Source organism: Hirundo rustica, chromosome 18 (assembly GCF_015227805.2).
Source record: "Hirundo rustica isolate bHirRus1 chromosome 18, bHirRus1.pri.v3, whole genome shotgun sequence".
Taxonomy (NCBI): domain Eukaryota; kingdom Metazoa; phylum Chordata; class Aves; order Passeriformes; family Hirundinidae; genus Hirundo; species Hirundo rustica.
In genome coordinates, this window is record NC_053467.1 from 1,386,264 (window position 1) to 1,402,787 (window position 16,524).

The 16,524-nt window shown below is 55.3% G+C and overlaps 1 protein-coding gene across 1 annotated transcript in view; it reads right to left on the reverse strand.

Annotated features, from left to right (window-relative positions):
- The window catches only part of DNAH9 (dynein axonemal heavy chain 9), a 145,594-nt gene that overhangs the window by 121,129 nt on the left and 7,941 nt on the right, over positions 1–16,524 (reverse strand). Inside the window, exons 6-15 of the mRNA XM_040081678.1 lie at positions 15,969–16,210; positions 14,903–15,038; positions 13,696–13,892; positions 12,336–12,760; positions 9,971–10,193; positions 8,279–8,445; positions 6,707–7,577; positions 5,936–6,066; positions 4,751–4,877; positions 833–985 (exon numbers count right to left, since the gene is read on the reverse strand). Of these exons, the coding sequence (XP_039937612.1) occupies positions 833–985; positions 4,751–4,877; positions 5,936–6,066; positions 6,707–7,577; positions 8,279–8,445; positions 9,971–10,193; positions 12,336–12,760; positions 13,696–13,892; positions 14,903–15,038; positions 15,969–16,210 (2,672 nt within the window). The remainder of the gene's footprint in view (positions 1–832; positions 986–4,750; positions 4,878–5,935; positions 6,067–6,706; positions 7,578–8,278; positions 8,446–9,970; positions 10,194–12,335; positions 12,761–13,695; positions 13,893–14,902; positions 15,039–15,968; positions 16,211–16,524) is intronic.

Consider the following 16,524-nt stretch of genomic DNA (forward strand, 5'->3'; position numbering starts at 1 on the left):
CCTCGGCAAGGAGGACGAGGAGCTCAGCTCTCCAGCCAAACAAGCCTCAGGCCTCCTCCAAACCGTGGGACTCAGCCACTTCTGGTCCTGCTGGATCAGCATCTCCTTCCAGGCACCAAGGGAGGTTTTTGTGGAAATCCAGCTAGAGGAGGAACCAAGCTGAACTCCACTGAGGAGCAATTTAGCTCAGCGTGTTCCAGCTCCAGGCCATGACAGTCACCTGTGGGACTGGAGCACAATCTGCCAGCAGCAAGAGAGTGCCGGGAACACAGTTCCTGCTGAATTTAGTATTTCACAGGCAAAGCTCTCACTGAGAGGAGAGTTTAAATGCCAAGTGCCATCACCGGGGAGCTCAGAGCTGGTATTACCTACTTTAACTTCCTTTAATAGTCCATGGAGACAAGCGAAGCTACAGGGACAGAAAAGCTGAGCAGTAATTTGATTCTTAAATTTCCTACTTCGACTCTTCCTTTGAAATAAGGAAGATGCGGAAAACAGGGGAAAAACCCTTTTCTTTCCAAAGGTACCCCCGGCAGAAGCACAATGGAATAATTTAATCTGTTTTCAGCCACCTGGAAGGGTAAAAGTAACCTTCAAAACATCTTTCAGCAATTAAAATGAAAAAGCCCAGAGAAGAATAGACCACAGCCCTTCCTCACACCCAGAGCAGGGCTAGAGCTGTGGTGTAAGCAAGGATTAAGCTCCACACCACCTCCTCCAGCCTTTCTCACGGAGGCAGTGCAGTGAAGCTCCACGAGATCCTGGCCAGGGACGTCCCCCCGAGGGGGTGGGAGCAGGTTCCACAGGGCAGCTCGGGCAGACCAGGTCTCACCTGCCCGCTGCAGTCACAGGGCTCACTGAACTGGACGTATTCCTCCTCTCTGCTGTACATTCCCAGGCCAACCTTGGTCATCTTCTGCTCCGAGTCCACCTGGAATTTCAGCTTGGCCAAGTTGTCAAAGAGTTTGGAGAGGTGACGCTGCACCTGCAAAAGGGACGGTGTAACTCAAGCGAGGGAGGCAGGAGAGGCAGAGCGGAGAGCAGCAAAGGTGTGACAGCCACAATCCTGCTCACAGAGCACGACCTGGACATCTTGGCAGCACCACATCTCCTCACTCATGGCCAGGATGCTGCCAACACGAGCCTCTTGCCGTCCTTCTCAGTATTTCCACTCACTTGTACCTCACTGAGAGCACAGGCAGGCCCTAATAAATCCTGAGAGCTCCCAGACAGGACAGAAGCACAGAAACCATCCAAACACTGCATGACCCCCAGGTCCCAACTCCTCTGTGCTGCTCCACCCTGCTCCCCCTCGTCCTGTTCTCATCACTGGGCAGGTTTCCTCACTAGGAAACTTTCTGGGGTTTATTTCCCTCCTAGAAATCAATTTTGGGCCAAAGAAAAGTCCTGAGTTTTCCTCCATGGAGAAGCCAGACCTTTATTTCTGCCTGAGTCCCAGACAAAACCCTCATCTCCACCAAAAGCACTTTTCCAGGAGGAGCAGAATGATTCCTGTCCACACCTGGCTGAGTTTGCAAAGCCAAAGGGGAGACACCAGCACTGCTCCTGTGCTCCTTCCAACACCAACACTGCTCCTGTGCTCCTTCCAACACCAGCACTGCTCCTGTGCTCCTTCCAACACCAGCACTGCCCCTGAGCTCCTCCAAACACCAGCACTGCTCCTGAGCTCCTCCAAACACCAGCACTGCTCCTGAGCTCCTTCCAACACCAGCACTGCCCCTGAGCTCCTTCCAACACCAGCACTGCCCCTGAGCTCCTCCAAACACCAGCACTGCTCCTGAGCTCCTCCCAACACCAGCACTGCTCCTGAGCTCCTCCAAACACCAGCACTGCTCCTGAGCCCCTCCCAACACCAGCACTGCTCCTGAGCTCCTTCCAACACCAGCACTGCTCCTGAGCTCCTCCAAACACCAACACTGCTCCTGAGCTCCTCCAAACACCAACACTGCTCCTGAGCTCCTTCCAACACCAGCACTGCTCCTGTGCTCCTCCAAACACCAGCACTGCTCCTGAGCTCCTCCAAACACCAACACTGCTCCTGAGCTCCTCCAAACACCAACACTGCTCCTGAGCTCCTTCCAACACCAGCACTGCTCCTGTGCTCCTTCCAACACCAGCACTGCTCCTGAGCTCCTCCAAACACCAACACTGCTCCTGAGCTCCTCCAAACACCAGCACTGCTCCTGAGCTCCTTCCAACACCAGCACTGCTCCTGTGCTCCTTCCAACACCAGCACTGCTCCTGAGCTCCTCCAAACACCAACACTGCTCCTGAGCTCCTCCAAACACCAACACTGCTCCTGAGCTCCTTCCAACACCAGCACTGCTCCTGAGCTCCTTCCAACACCAGCACTGCTCCTGAGCTCCTCCAAACACCAGCACTGCCCCTGAGCTCCTCCAAACACCAGCACTGCTCCTGAGCTCCTCCAAACACCAGCACTGCTCCTGAGCCCCTCCCAACACCAGCACTGCTCCTGAGCTCCTTCCAACACCAGCACTGCTCCTGAGCTCCTCCAACACCAACACTGCTCCTGAGCTCCTCCAAACACCAACACTGCTCCTGAGCTCCTTCCAACACCAGCACTGCTCCTGTGCTCCTCCAAACACCAGCACTGCTCCTGAGCTCCTCCAAACACCAACACTGCTCCTGAGCTCCTCCAAACACCAACACTGCTCCTGAGCTCCTCCAAACACCAGCACTGCTCCTGAGCTCCTTCCAACACCAGCACTGCTCCTGTGCTCCTTCCAACACCAGCACTGCTCCTGAGCTCCTCCAAACACCAGCACTGCTCCTGAGCTCCTCCAAACACCAACACTGCTCCTGAGCTCCTCCAAACACCAGCACTGCTCCTGAGCTCCTTCCAACACCAGCACTGCTCCTGTGCTCCTTCCAACACCAGCACTGCTCCTGAGCTCCTCCAAACACCAACACTGCTCCTGAGCTCCTTCCAACACCAGCACTGCTCCTGTGCTCCTTCCAACACCAGCACTGCTCCTGAGCTCCTTCCAACACCAGCACTGCTCCTGAGCTCCTCCAAACACCAGCACTGCCCCTGAGCTCCTCCAAACACCAGCACTGCTCCTGAGCTCCTCCAAACACCAACACTGCTCCTGAGCTCCTCCAAACACCAACACTGCCCCTGAGCTCCTCCAAACACCAGCACTGCCCCTGAGCTCCTCCAAACACCAGCACTGCCCCTGAGCTCCTTCCAACACCAGCACTGCTCCTGAGCCCCTCCAAACACCAGCACTGCTCCTGAGCTCCTTCCAACACCAGCACTGCCCCTGAGCTCCTCCAAACACCAGCACTGCCCCTGAGCTCCTCCAAACACCAGCACTGCTCCTGAGCTCCTCCAAACACCAGCACTGCCCCTGAGCTCCTCCAAACACCAGCACTGCTCCTGAGCTCCTCCAAACACCAGCACCTGCCCGTGGGAGCTGAGAGGTGACCAGAGCTTCTGGAGCACTACATCACACACGGTCACACCCCCAGCCCCTGGCCACCCTGCAGGGCCTTGGCTGTGCTCCAGCACTCGATACAATTCTGCCACCAGAGCCTGGAGTGCACCTGAATCTGCACCAGCTCAATATCCAGTTCAAGTGGATAATATCATTGTCTATTTAATCCTCCTTTAGGAATTATCAGGCCTTGAAACTACAGTGGAAAGGCTGAGAGCGCATCCGTGTATGATCCTGCCTGACATTTACTCTGATTTTACTGCAAATGGTTTTGAATAACAGAAAGCACCAGGAATTTCTCCTTACTCCACGGAGCATTTTGACACAGCAGCTTTTCTCTGCCTCCCGTGCTTGCTTTCTCTCTCTCCATTTTAAGCATCAATCAGCTGCGTGTTTATGACACTCTGTGGGCTGAAATCACCCAGCAGCGGCAAACAGATCCAAGCAGAGTTAAAGGTGAGTGGCAACAAGAGCATCTCCAAGCCTGCCCCATTCACGTGCTGCCACAAGCCCTGAAAATGAGGAAAAGCTGACGGAGGCTGAGATTGCTCTCTACTAAAAGGTGGGAAAAGGAATTGATTCCTTACCCAACAGGCTCCATTTGCTGTGAACACGTTGATTTGGTTTACACACCACCTTGGGATTAGTGATGCCTCCCCAAACCAGGCTGGTCAGGGCATGGCATTGCCAGGCTAAATTCCCTGACAGCAGCTCCACGTGGAAAAGCAGCTACAGGACTGAATCCTCTGAACTCTGCCCAGGGGGACAGAGGGTTCTGATCCCTGGGGATGGATGGGGGAAGCGGCCTGTGAAGCCATTTCTTACAACAGGAAGGGTGCTGCCAGCCCCTCCTGGGGATGATGCAGCAATCCAGCCCAGCCAGGAGGGGGAATGCTGCTGGGGCTCTTTGTTCGCTGGCATCCCAGGCTGGGATCCAAGGTCAGCAACAAGTCTTGCATTAAATCCCCAACAAAGTCGCTTTCCTGCAGCCTCACCGTGCCCCAGCAGAGACACAGCCCCTGTTCCTCCGGCACAAAACCCATGGAGGTGCTCTCTGAACCTGCCACAAGCATCAGCAGGGTTGGATCGGACAACACCCAGGGCAGAGCAGCGATGGCAGATGGAGAGCAGCTGGGAAGGAATTGGTAATCCATGTAGGATGGGAGAAAATCACTCCAGAAAGGACAGCAAGGAGAGTCCCAGGACACCACCTTCCACTGGGACCCTCCTGACAGCTGGGAAATGCACAGGTGACGCGGTGCAAGCCTTACCAGATGCGGGTTGGTGCCGTTGGAAAGAATATCCAGTAAATCTGCAGAAGAAATGAAGTAAAATCTGGGAAAGGCCAACCTTTTCCTGTCCAAATATTCAGCCAAAGCCTTCTCACACAGAGCCAACCTGGGGAGACAAAGCAGAGGCCAGGACAGGTGGGTGAATACCCTGCTGCACGAGCTGAGCCTGCAGGCTGCTCCTTCCCACAGCCCTGAACAGATCCACAAAGCACAGGGAACTCGCAGCTCACCCTCTGCTCCAGGGGTCAAACACCCAAGAGTCAGGGCAGCCTCATAAAAAAGCAGAAGCACGAGTGGAAGAAGGCGTTGGGGAGGTTTGCAGTCCGACCCACTGCTTCAGACAAGCTCGTAGCTTGCCACAGGTGGTGGCATCCACTGGGATGAACATTTCCAGAACGGCTTTTATTCTAATGAGCCGCATTTTAAAGTCTGATTCCAACCAGCTCAGCTTTTTGTGTTTGCAAAGCATGAAAGGAAAGTTGTTTGCTCCGATCTGAAATGAATCTTGCAGTGTTCACATGCTAAACTGCTGCTGAGCTTACAAAGTTCCTAAATAACCTTCTCTGTGAGGAACATTGGCCTTGTTCGATTGAAAATAAAATCAAATCTTTATTTGAAATTGAGAGCTGCTACTGACACAACAGCTTAGCGTGGACTTTGAAGGGTTTTTTCAGGCAGATTCATATGTTAAGTGGGAAGTGTCTCCACCTCAGGGCACTCAGGTCTGTCTCGGGGAGCTGTGTTCTGCCTCGTGTCAAGGGTGCAGAGGGGTAATTTTGTAAATTAAATGGGCTCAGCTCTGCTGAAAGCATCACAGAATGATTTGGGTTGGGAGGGACAGTAAAGGCCACCCAGTGCCACCCCTGCCATGGCAGGGACACCTCCCACTGTCCCAGGCTGCTCCAAGCCCTGTCCAGCCTGGCCTTGGGCACTGCCAGGGATCCAGGGGCAGCCACAGCTTCCCTGGAAACCTGTGCCAGGGCCTCACACCCTCCCAGGGTGAGGGGTGACAAATACAAAAACTTGAGGAAGATCAGAAAAGCTGGAGATTTGTGACTGCAGAGGAAGCACAGCCTCAGAAAAAGCTTTGGAGCACAGGTTCAACCCACTCCTTACGGCTGATTCCAGCCTCTGACAAAATCCTGGCACTGAGGCTCTACCTACCTGCTCTGGATGTCCTCCAGTTGTTGGGACAGACCTGGTTTGTTGGTGGCTACAACGACATTTGGTGTTTTCTGAACTTCATAGGCCAGTTCTTTAAAATCCACATCAATGCCTTCAAAACGTTTGGAGTCCTGCAGAAGGGGCACAAAGGACGCAGCAACGCTCTAACGGTGTGCTGAGGGACCCCATCCTCCCAGGGCTGCCTTTGGGGTGAGGGGAAAGTTCCTCCCTCTCCAGTGGAAGGCATGCTCCTCCTCTGCATGGCTGTGAGCCTGGAATAACACTGGGAGCTGGGCTGGAGGCACCCTGAGGAGGTCCCCAGAGCAGGAGCAAGAGAAAAGCTGCTCTCTCCCCCAGCACCAGTGTGGAAGGACAGGGAGGGAAAGCTGCCAAGGCTGCCCGGGCCAGCTCTGTTTGATGATTTGCAGTGTCTGAGTGATGATCTCGGCGCTCTCCCCTCCACAGGAACAGGGAACACACCTGCAGCACCGAGGGAAGGGCAGCAGCTCTCACTCAGCACCCAGCAGCTCTGTGTTTGCCATGCAGTGGCACAAGGGAGAAGATCAGACCCTCAGCACGGCCCAGACACAGCCTGGGGTACAAAAACCTCCTGGGGGAGCAACCACAGCACTGAGGGAAGCCCCAGAGAACGGGGCAGCAGGAGAACAGCCCCGCTTTGGGGGATCTGGCACTATAGATGACCCCATTTAATGATGGAGCCTCTTCTCCAACGCTTTCCAAATGGGAAATGTGGGATCTGGGGGCTCCTACCTGGGGCAGCTGCGCCCGGATGTCTTCTGAGCCTATGAAGATGCTCTCCAGGTGAGACCACGTGCGCTGCACCTCAAACCAGAGGGAGATGACGGAGTCGGCGGTGGAGAGCTTCCTCTGCCAGGCAGACACCTCCTCCAGGAAGAAAGCAATGTATTTGGAGGACATTAAATTCTGCAGCTGCACCTGGTTGTCTTCTAGAGTTTCAATGAGCTCCTCATCTGACTTCAGCAGGGGGACGTCCGTGCGGGGGTGAGGCTCATACTGAAACTCCCTGGAGCTCCAGGTCACCCTCAGCTCCTTCAGCACCTTCTCCGTGCTCATTTCTCGCACTGCTTTGTCCACGATGCCGTGGACCTCCCCCTCGAATTTATGCAGGTTGAGCTTGAGGAGGTCAGCCAGGGTGGTGTCCGAGCCCATCACAAACCTCACGCCCGTCACCTGCATCAGCTGGTTCCAGTGCCTTTCCCTGATGGCAGGGTTTTGAAGCTCTGCCACAGCCTTCAGGGCTGCCAGCATGTTCTTCACCTTGCCGTCCAGCCCGCTGAACGCATCCCACGCCCTCACCTCCTTATCCAGATTCCGAATCTCTCTTGCAAACCTTTTGCACTCCAGATCCATGCTCTCCACGTTAATATCCGCCCATCTGGTGGTCTGCCACTCGTCGAGGCTGGTGTTCACCAGGGAGATCATGTCCCAGAGCTCTTTGAGAAGACACAGCTCCTTCCTGCACTGCTTCAGTTGTTTATACTCTGGCACCATGACTTCAAAGAGCCCAGCTGACTCATAAATGGAGGTCATGGCTGCCTCCATCTGCTTAATCTCCGTGTGCTTTGCATCCAGCAGTTGATAAGGCTTTTCGGTGTCAAACCTAGAAACAAGCGTTCATTCTCCATAAGTGACATTGTAACAGCTTCCAAAGAACCCATAAAACAAACAGAGCCTCTGAGAGCCACGGCAGACATGAAAGGTCTCTGCTACACCCTGATGGCTGAGCCACGTGGCGCTGCTGACCCCAAGCCCAACCTGTTCCCAGGGACACAACACCACAGGCTGTGAGCAGGAGGAGCTCTGTGCATCACCAGGACGTGCAGGTGATGCCTTAAGAGTTTAGCTCATTTTTCAAACCCTATAGGGCATTAATGCGTAGCTCAAAACTCCATATGAAGTGTTAGACAACAGTCTCCACATTTTGGTCAGACACAGCAATCCCTCTGCGCCTGAGATCCAAGGACTCACCACAGCCTCAGGGCCCAAAAAGTATAAACAAAAGTGAATTGGGGTGGAGCACACTGGAGGTAAAATACTTCATTACTTCAAGCTGTAATTGGACAATTAAACCCTGATATGCAAATGGACCAAACTTTGATCTGTCTGAAGAACTGGTGACCATCTTGGGTGCAGCCTCTGGGAGGCTTTTGACTGCCCAAGGTGCATCAATTGAAGGCCTTTAATAAACACCCACTTTATTCTCTAGCTCCATCCAGCCTCTCTCATAGGTGGGGACTCCAAGGCATCGCTGGGATGAGACTTCTTTCTCTCCAGGCTGGTGTGATGCTGGAATTTCTGTACCTGAAGGGCGCTTCCCTGGCGAAGCACTCCCGGAGCCGGAGCTGCTGGGCGTCGAAGGCGGCGCAGCTCTGGCGCAGGGCTGTCACCTCGCTGGCCTGCAGAGGGGCCACGCGCTGCTTCACGGCCTGAGCCAGCTTCTTCACCCGGCTCCACTTCTCCGGCAGCTCCTGCGGGCACAGGGGCACTGCTGGGGAGGCAGGACTGGCTCTGCGGGGCGAGATCTGCTCATGGATAACCACGGAACGGGAAAAGGGACAGATCCCGCGGCTAGAACCGCAAGGGAGGTGGGTTGGGGTGGCCCAAGTGGTGCCTGGGGAGGTTTAGATTGGACATCAGGAAAAATGTTGACAGGAAGGGTTGTGAAGCACCAGAACAGGCTGCCCAGGGCAGTGGTGGAGTCACCATCCCTGTGGATGTGCCACCTGGGGACATGGTTCAGTGGTGATCACGGTGGTGGCGTGAGGTTTTATCATCTTCAAGGTCTTTTCCAGCCTTGACAATTCCACCATTGCCACGGGCTCTGCTGTCCCCAGGTTCCCTCTTCTCCATGCGCTGTGCAAGCCCACAGGAAAGACTTTGGGTTTCTCCCCGTGCCAGCTCACACTCTTGAGCATATTAATGGGGACCCACCATGGAGAGAAGGGGAAGGGGAAGAGCTGCAGGCAGCTCTGAGGCAGCAGAGACGGCCAGGGCAGGGCCAGCCCCTCCTGAGGGGGCTCCTCCTGGCATTTTCCACTACAGCCTCAGTAGAAATCCCCATCCATGACCGCACACAGAGCTGCTTCCTTCCTTTCCTCCCGATCTCCAGCCCATCCATCTCCACAGCCACGGAGGGAGAGGAGCCTAGAGCAACCTCTGCTTTTCCCACTCCATGCAGGAGGGAATGAATCATTCACAAAAGAACAATTCTTTTGCTGCCTCCTGCATCTGGATGCCTGCTCAACACCCTCATCTCTCCTGTCAGGGAAGGAAATGGGTTATTTGAAGGTATTTGCACAAGCAGGCACACACCAGCAGCTCCCAGGCAGTGGAGCTGGGTTCCCCAAGGACTGGGCTGTGTGGTGGATGAAGACACTGCTGGCAGGGCTCATTTCTGTCCCCCAACGCTGGTTGGGCACCTCACCATCTCTTACAGCCTCCATCTCACGGTCCCTTTTGCAGAAACGAAAGGAATTCCCAAAACACTGACTCACGAGAGCCAGATGTGGAAAGATGCCAAAACATTTTCATAATCTGCTCCCAGGGATGTCCTCTGGGCAAAGCAGATCTGGTGGTCTTGACCCAGGGGAGGACTGCAGCCCTGTGAGAAGGCAGCTCCTCTGCCAGCATTATCCTTCCCATCTCCATAGCTGCCAAGAACCAGCTTATTTAAAAATAATTATAATTCAACCTAATTAACAGATGGATTTGAAAGTGCATTAATTTTTTTCCAAGAGTAATCGCTGGGAGTCGGAGCAGGCAGTTCCATGGGTTTTTTTCCACGCATAACAAAAGGCTTAATCTCTGCTTTAAAAGAAAAAAAAATCTCAATATAACTCCAAGATTTAGAGCCGTCAAAGCACATCCTGCAAAAGCGAAACGCTGCCCACTGAGGCCCTCTAATGACAGGGAGCAGGGCCGTGAATATCCCTGGGATGCTCCTCCACTCCTGCCCCTGGCCAAACTGCTGTGCCCACCAGAGCCCTCACCCACCTCCAGCTGCTGGTGGACTTCCTCGGGCAGCTGCTGCTCGTAGGCCTTCAGCAGCTCAATGGTTTCCTTCAGGGGCTCAAACATGGCATCGGTGGCACCGTGACGCTCCTTCACAGCCAACAGGTGACCCATGACCTCCACCAAGCCACCGTAGTCACCTTTCTCCACCTTTCTGCTCAAACCTTGCTCGGCAGTTCGGATGAACTCGTCCAGGTCGGCCAAGCTGTAGAGCACAGAGCAGGGAAGGAAGAGCAGGATGAGGGCAGTTCCTCTGGAATTAATATCCAGCCTCAGAACTGGAATTCCTGCTCAAAGGTATCCCTGGGTGTGGTACAGCTTCCTTCAAGGCACAGAAAGACACGTTGGGAGTTCCCAAGGTGGAGACAGAGTGCCTGAACAAAGACAGGGAGCTCAGGAGGGTATCTTTGAGAGGACAGCTTTTACTGGGAAGGTGGGCAGGCCCTGGCACAGGGTGCCCAGGGAAGCTGGTGCTGCCCCTGGATCCCTGGCAGTGCCCAGAGTCAGGGCTTGGAGACAGTGGAAGATGTCTCTGCCACGGCAGGGGTGGGGCTGGATGGGCTCTAAGATCCCTTCCAACACACATCACTCTGTGATTCCGTGAAGGTTTTCACCCCAAGAATCCAAACTCCCCAGGTGAACCTGACACATTTCAAAGCCGTAACAAACAGGGATTGTCCTTCATGCACTGCCTCTCTTGAGATGGGCAGCTCCCTCCTGCAGGTGATGCAAATTCACAGCAGTTTAGAAAAGCAATTGGACATTTGTGGGAGGGGAAAAAAAATCCCTCCAGGACTTTAATTTTAAGATCCTTGTCTCTCAAAGCCCTTGAGCCATAAACCATCACAGATGACAAGAGCATTTGGGGCACATTTTCTCACCTGCTTATCCTGTTCTTAACCTCACTAGCTACTGGGCACTTTCAGCAGAGAAACAATGCCTGGGTCTCTGAACACTTTTTAAGTGCCTGCTTAAATTCTCTGGATGCTGCTGGGCCTAAAAGTATCCTTAAATACTTCACCTAATAAAGACTAAACTGCTGAGTCAGGGACTCTCAATAACGGCTCCTAAATGCTCGTTCTCTGCCACACAAAACCTCCTTGCAAAGAAGTGATCAGACAGATTTACGGTGCTGAGAAGCACACAGGAGATCACATCGCCACCCCACGCAGCAGCTTCCTCTTCAGATGTCTTGGAGCACTCCCCTGGAAGCATCCAGAACCCAAGACACCCTTCAGTCGTGACTAAGTTGTGACCAATAAATCACCCAAGGCATGGTCCTGCACAGATCTGAGCAGCTCTTCAGAGCAAGGAACACACGTTAACACAAAAGTTGGAGCCCAAACTGCTCCTTTTTGTCGCCTGAAGGCACCTCCCCATGCCTGCTCATGCCAGGTTATCTGAATCACGGGCTTTTAAAAACCTCCTAACATTAATGCGGGTTTACTGATGGCCACCATCAAATCCAGTAAAGGAAGCCCAGAGCCCTGGCAGAGATGGGATTATTTGGCTCCGGAGGAGTGGGCGAACACACACCTTGTCTAACACCCTACATCGTGTCCCAGGGATGTCCCAGGTGATGTCACTGCTCCCAGGTCACACACCAGCAGAGACCAGGGCGTGGAAGATGATGGGTGGGATGGGATGGGATGGGGCTGCTGTGCAGCATGGGCCCTTCTCTTGCTCCTCTATTAGCTCTGGAGGCTGTCACAGCTCCAAGGCTGCCAGAGCCCCAGGAGCATTTGGATAATACTCCCAGGCATGCCCGGGGTGGGATTGCTGGGGTGTCTGTGCAGGGCCAGGAGCTGGACTGGATGATCCTTGTGGATCCCTTCCAACCCAGGGTATTCCACGATTCTCCACCTGACCTGGCCATCGGTGTGATATGACACAGCCCAGTCAATGTGGAGCTCCAGTGGCCTGGCCTGGCCAGCCATAGTGGGGATCACCCCCATGGAAAGCAACACCCTGAGTTCAGGGACATTGTTACAAGTTAAGAGTTAGAGTTTGTTCCAACAGGATCATGGGAGTTACCATGCTGATATGGGTTATGCTGCCCCCTGTAATTAGAATGTTGCTAGAATGTTCCATGTTAGCGCATATAAATGATAATCGCCCTTTCTCCCAGGTCTTAGCACTTGGCTGTATTTGGGAGCTCTCCTGCTATAGTGGCATAAGAATAAAGAACCCCTGGATTTTCCACCTAAGACCCGCTGCCCGCTTTTCTTCCGCGCCAACCCGTCACAATCGCGGCCCGTCCTCGCGGGCGCCGGCAGAACGACCCAAAAAGCCGAGCCAAGAGAAACCCCAGCGCAGCCCCAGCAGCAGAGGCAGGACCAGCTCTCACCTGTGCGTGACGTGCTCCAGGAGGTGCTGCTTGAACACCAAGCTCCACCTTTTGATCTCGTTGAGCAAGGCCGCCTTGAAGGGCCGCGCGTCGAGCCTCAGCCAGCCCTGGACGGCGCGGACGGGCTGCACGGCCGCCGCCTCCTCGTAGAGCCGCTCGTAGGAGCCCATCTGCTCCCTGAACTGCTGCAGCGTGGGCGGCGCCTCGGGGACGCCGTCCTCGCCGCGGGCCTCCGCGTCGGCGGGCGCCAGGGCGCGGCCGCGGCGCAGGAACTGGCGGCACAGCTCCCTCCTGTCCTCCCCGTAGAGGTGCGAGTAGCGCTCCAGCCCCGCCCGGTGCTCGCGGCACGCCGCCGCCGCCGCCTGAGCGCGGCTCAGCACCTCCTGGCGCGCCGCACCCAGCTCGGGCATGTCCTCCAGGTCGGCCTGGGTGAGGGACAGGGGAGAGGGAAGAGGCAGGCAAAGGAGGCAAGAGGCAGGCAAAGGAGGCAAGAGGCAGGCAAAGGAGGCAAGAGGCAGGCAAAGGAGGCAAGAGGCAGGCAAAGGAGGCAAGAGGCAGGCAAAGGAGGCAAGAGGCAGGCAAAGGAGGCAAGAGGCAGGCAAAGGAGGCAAGAGGCAGGCAAAGGAGGCAAGAGGCAGGCAAAGGAGGCAAGAGGCAGGCAAAGGAGGCAAGAGGCAGGCAAAGGAGGCAAGAGGCAGGCAAAGGAGGCAAGAGGCAGGCAAAGGAGGCAAGAGGCAGGCAAAGGAGGCAAGAGGCAGGCAAAGGAGGCAAGAGGCAGGCAAAGGAGGCAAGAGGCAGGCAAAGGAGGCAAGAGGCAGGCAAAGGAGGCAAGAGGCAGGCAAAGGAGGCAAGAGGCAGGCAAAGGAGGCAAGAGGCAGGCAAAGGAGGCAAGAGGCAGGCAAAGGAGGCAAGAGGCAGGCAAAGGAGGCAAGAGGCAGGCAAAGGAGGCAAGAGGCAGGCAAAGGAGGCAAGAGGCAGGCAAAGGAGGCAAGAGGCAGGCAAAGGAGGCAAGAGGCAGGCAAAGGAGGCAAGAGGCAGGCAAAGGAGGCAAGAGGCAGGCAAAGGAGGCAAGAGGCAGGCAAAGGAGCCAGAAAATGGGAGAAGGGAGAGTGGAAAGAGGAGAGAAAGAAGAGAGAAAGGGGATAAAAGGGAAAGGAGGGAAGACGAAAAGGATGGAAGAGGGAAAGGCGGGAAGAGAGAGTGGAAAAGAGGAGAGAAGGGAGAGAAGAGGGAAGGAAGAGAGAGAAAAGAGAGGAGAAGAGAAAGGAGAGGGTGGAGAGGGAGAGGAGAGCACAATGACGTGGGAGCACGTGGCACCTCCTCACGTCCACCCAGGCTGGGGAAGCCCCAGAGCACAGACCTGGTAGTGGCAGAAGCCGCTGTGCGTGGCCAGCCGGGGCACCAGCGAGGAGATGTGGTAGATGCCCTGGAGAAGACTTTCCACCATGTCACAGAAGCCATCGTTGGTGCCAGGGTCCAGGGGAGGGTGAAACACCAAATCTGGGATGACCAAATCCAGCTGCACCTCAAACAGGGGAGCGAGCCCTGCCTTGGGATCTGGGAGGGAAGAACAGAGATGTCAGTATATTTTTCAAGGAATCTTGAGCCACCACTAACATCCTATTACAAGACGCCAGATGCCCTGCAGGGACAGCAGGGACAGCAAGAGGGTGGCAGACGCTCACTGCACCCCACAAACCCATGGAGGTGCTGGCAAACCAGCTGAGATGTGGTACCCACCAAAGACAGTGGGGAACAGATGAGACATGAGTGATTTAAGCACCAGAAAACCCTGAGGAGGAAAGGCTTGAGGAGACCAGGCTCTTCAGCTAATGCAGAGGGAGTCTGAGAGCTGAACAATGCCAGCATGGAAGTGCTTGCAGAGGAGAAAAACAACAGGAACCAAGCGGCTCTTTAATTTAGTGGTGAAAGGCATGAAAAAAAACAACCGAAAATGAACCAAACAAACAGCAACCAGAAACTGAAGCCAGATGCAAATGTGACAACATATGCAAGTTTTTAACAAGGCGGTGAAGAATTGCACGCAATTCCCTGGCTCATTGTGCCACCACATCCAGAAGGGAGGCGTTCCTGGAGATGTGCTTTAGCTGCACACAAGCTGCTCTCAGCAGAGCAAGGAGGGCTGGGCTGGTGCCTCCTGAGCCCAGCTCTGCCCAGGACTAATGCTCAGCGACTGAGGGTTTTATTTTGTGCCTTTCAGGAGCAGAACTGGCTCTTGAGACTCCCCACAGAGGAAGGATGGTGCCACCCTGATGCTTTGGGCATGGGAGGGTGGCAGGTGACTGATGTCCAAGCACCGAGGTGGGAGGAAGCCTCAGTTGTCTCTATCCATTAACCCTGGCAAACAGTGCACAGCCACCTCCATCCCTGCCCCTGAGCAAGCCAGTGACCAGTGATGGAGCCACCCTCCCCTTCTGGGGGCTCCAGTGCCAGAGGAAAGCCAGGAAGAAGAGAACAACCACTGGGGATGAGGCAGCACAACCAGAGGTGTCCCCTGGGAGAGGCTGAGCAGCCACTGCAGCCAGGGGACAGGCAGCAGGCGTCACCTGTGTTCTCCAGCAGGTACTTGAGTGAGCACTCAATGGCAGTGAAGAATCCATCCAGGACTATCTCATCCACATAATCCAAATACACCTTCCAGGCATCAGAGGCTGGGTCTGCAAGGAAGAGGCTCTGGTTTTCCTGGAAGACAAAGGAGATGCCCTCACACACAATGGGGCTGAGTTTGTCCTGAAGAGAGCTGCCCACTCCCAAGGGCTGATGTTGGGCAGCACAGGGTGTCAGCCTTGTGGAGGTGGATCTTCCTGCTGGGGCATGGTCTTGATTTGCTCCTGTCAAGGACTGCTTGGTCTCCAGGAATACTTCAAGGTGAAAATGGAGTGCAGAAGAGCTTTGGAAAGTCCTCCATGTGTTCTCCTCCCTCTTCTCTGAGGCCATGGGGAAGGGAGAACCTGGGGTCTCAAAGGCCCACCCTGATGAACCCATCTGGTTCTCTTCAGAGTCCAAGGCCAGGCAGTGACCCTCAGGAGAGGGGTGTGCCTACCACCCATCCCCCTCCAGGCCAGGGGCTGTTCCTGATGTGCACCACACCTGGCTCCAGGCAGTGAGGAGCAGAGCTTTGGGGCTTCTCCTGGCCTGCAGGGGACTCTGAGCTCTGGGAAACACCAAGGTTTGGGACAAGTTTTTCTCCTGTCACTCATCTTCTCCCCAGGTGGTCAGCATCACCTCCTGCTCCACAGAGGGACGTCAAGCCTGAAACCGAAGGCTCAGCCCCAGCCTCTGTTCTCAGGTAAACACCTCCGAGAGGATTCTTCCTGGGAGCAGGATCCCAAACCCGATGCACCACTCCCCTCTAGTGGCTCTCCTGCAGCCAGGGTTGGAGCCAGACCCTTCCCTGGGCTGCAGCTGCTGCCGGTCCTGCCCCGGGCTGGGGGCCAGCCCCACACCCCCACTGCAGCCCACCCCTCAGAGACAACATCAGTTAACACCCGGTCAGCTTTTAAACGGGGTCAGGGAGTTCATTGAAGGCGAAGCAGCTCTGGATGTTTCCAGTGCCCCAGGGACACCCCTGAGCCTCTGAGGAACCCCCCAGCCCAGAATGTGCCCCCTCACCTTCACCAGAGAGTGGATCCTCTGCCCGGACTCCCTGACGAGGCTGTAGCGCCGCTCCAGGCGCTCCTGGCACTCCTCCAGGCTCAGCACCGACTCCCTTTTGGAATCCCTCCTCTCGAATATGGGCGACCCCCACGAGTGCACGACGCTCTGGATCTCCTCGACGTTGTCCTTGGCTTTCTGCACCCTCTGCTCCAGGTCACAGACATCGCCCATCACCCCGGAGACGCGATCCCAGACACCTGGGCAAAATGAGATGGTGGATCAGCTATCTTCAGGGGTGCTCTGGGGTTCTCTCCTTCAGACCTTCTCCCTGTGGTCTCACGTATTTATCCCTCATCCTTAGGGTAGGACATTCTGCACCTCGAGCAGCAGAGCCACCTCTACCTCTCCCCTACCCCAACAAGCCACAGCAGGGACCACCAGAGCCTCTCCTCCCCAGAGCCTGGGCTAATCCTGAGGGGAGCAGGATCCTGTCCACAGCCCCAGCGGATCAAGGGGACGTGGAAAGGAGCAGGCACACCAGGATCTGCTCCTCGCCTCCCCAGTGCTGGAC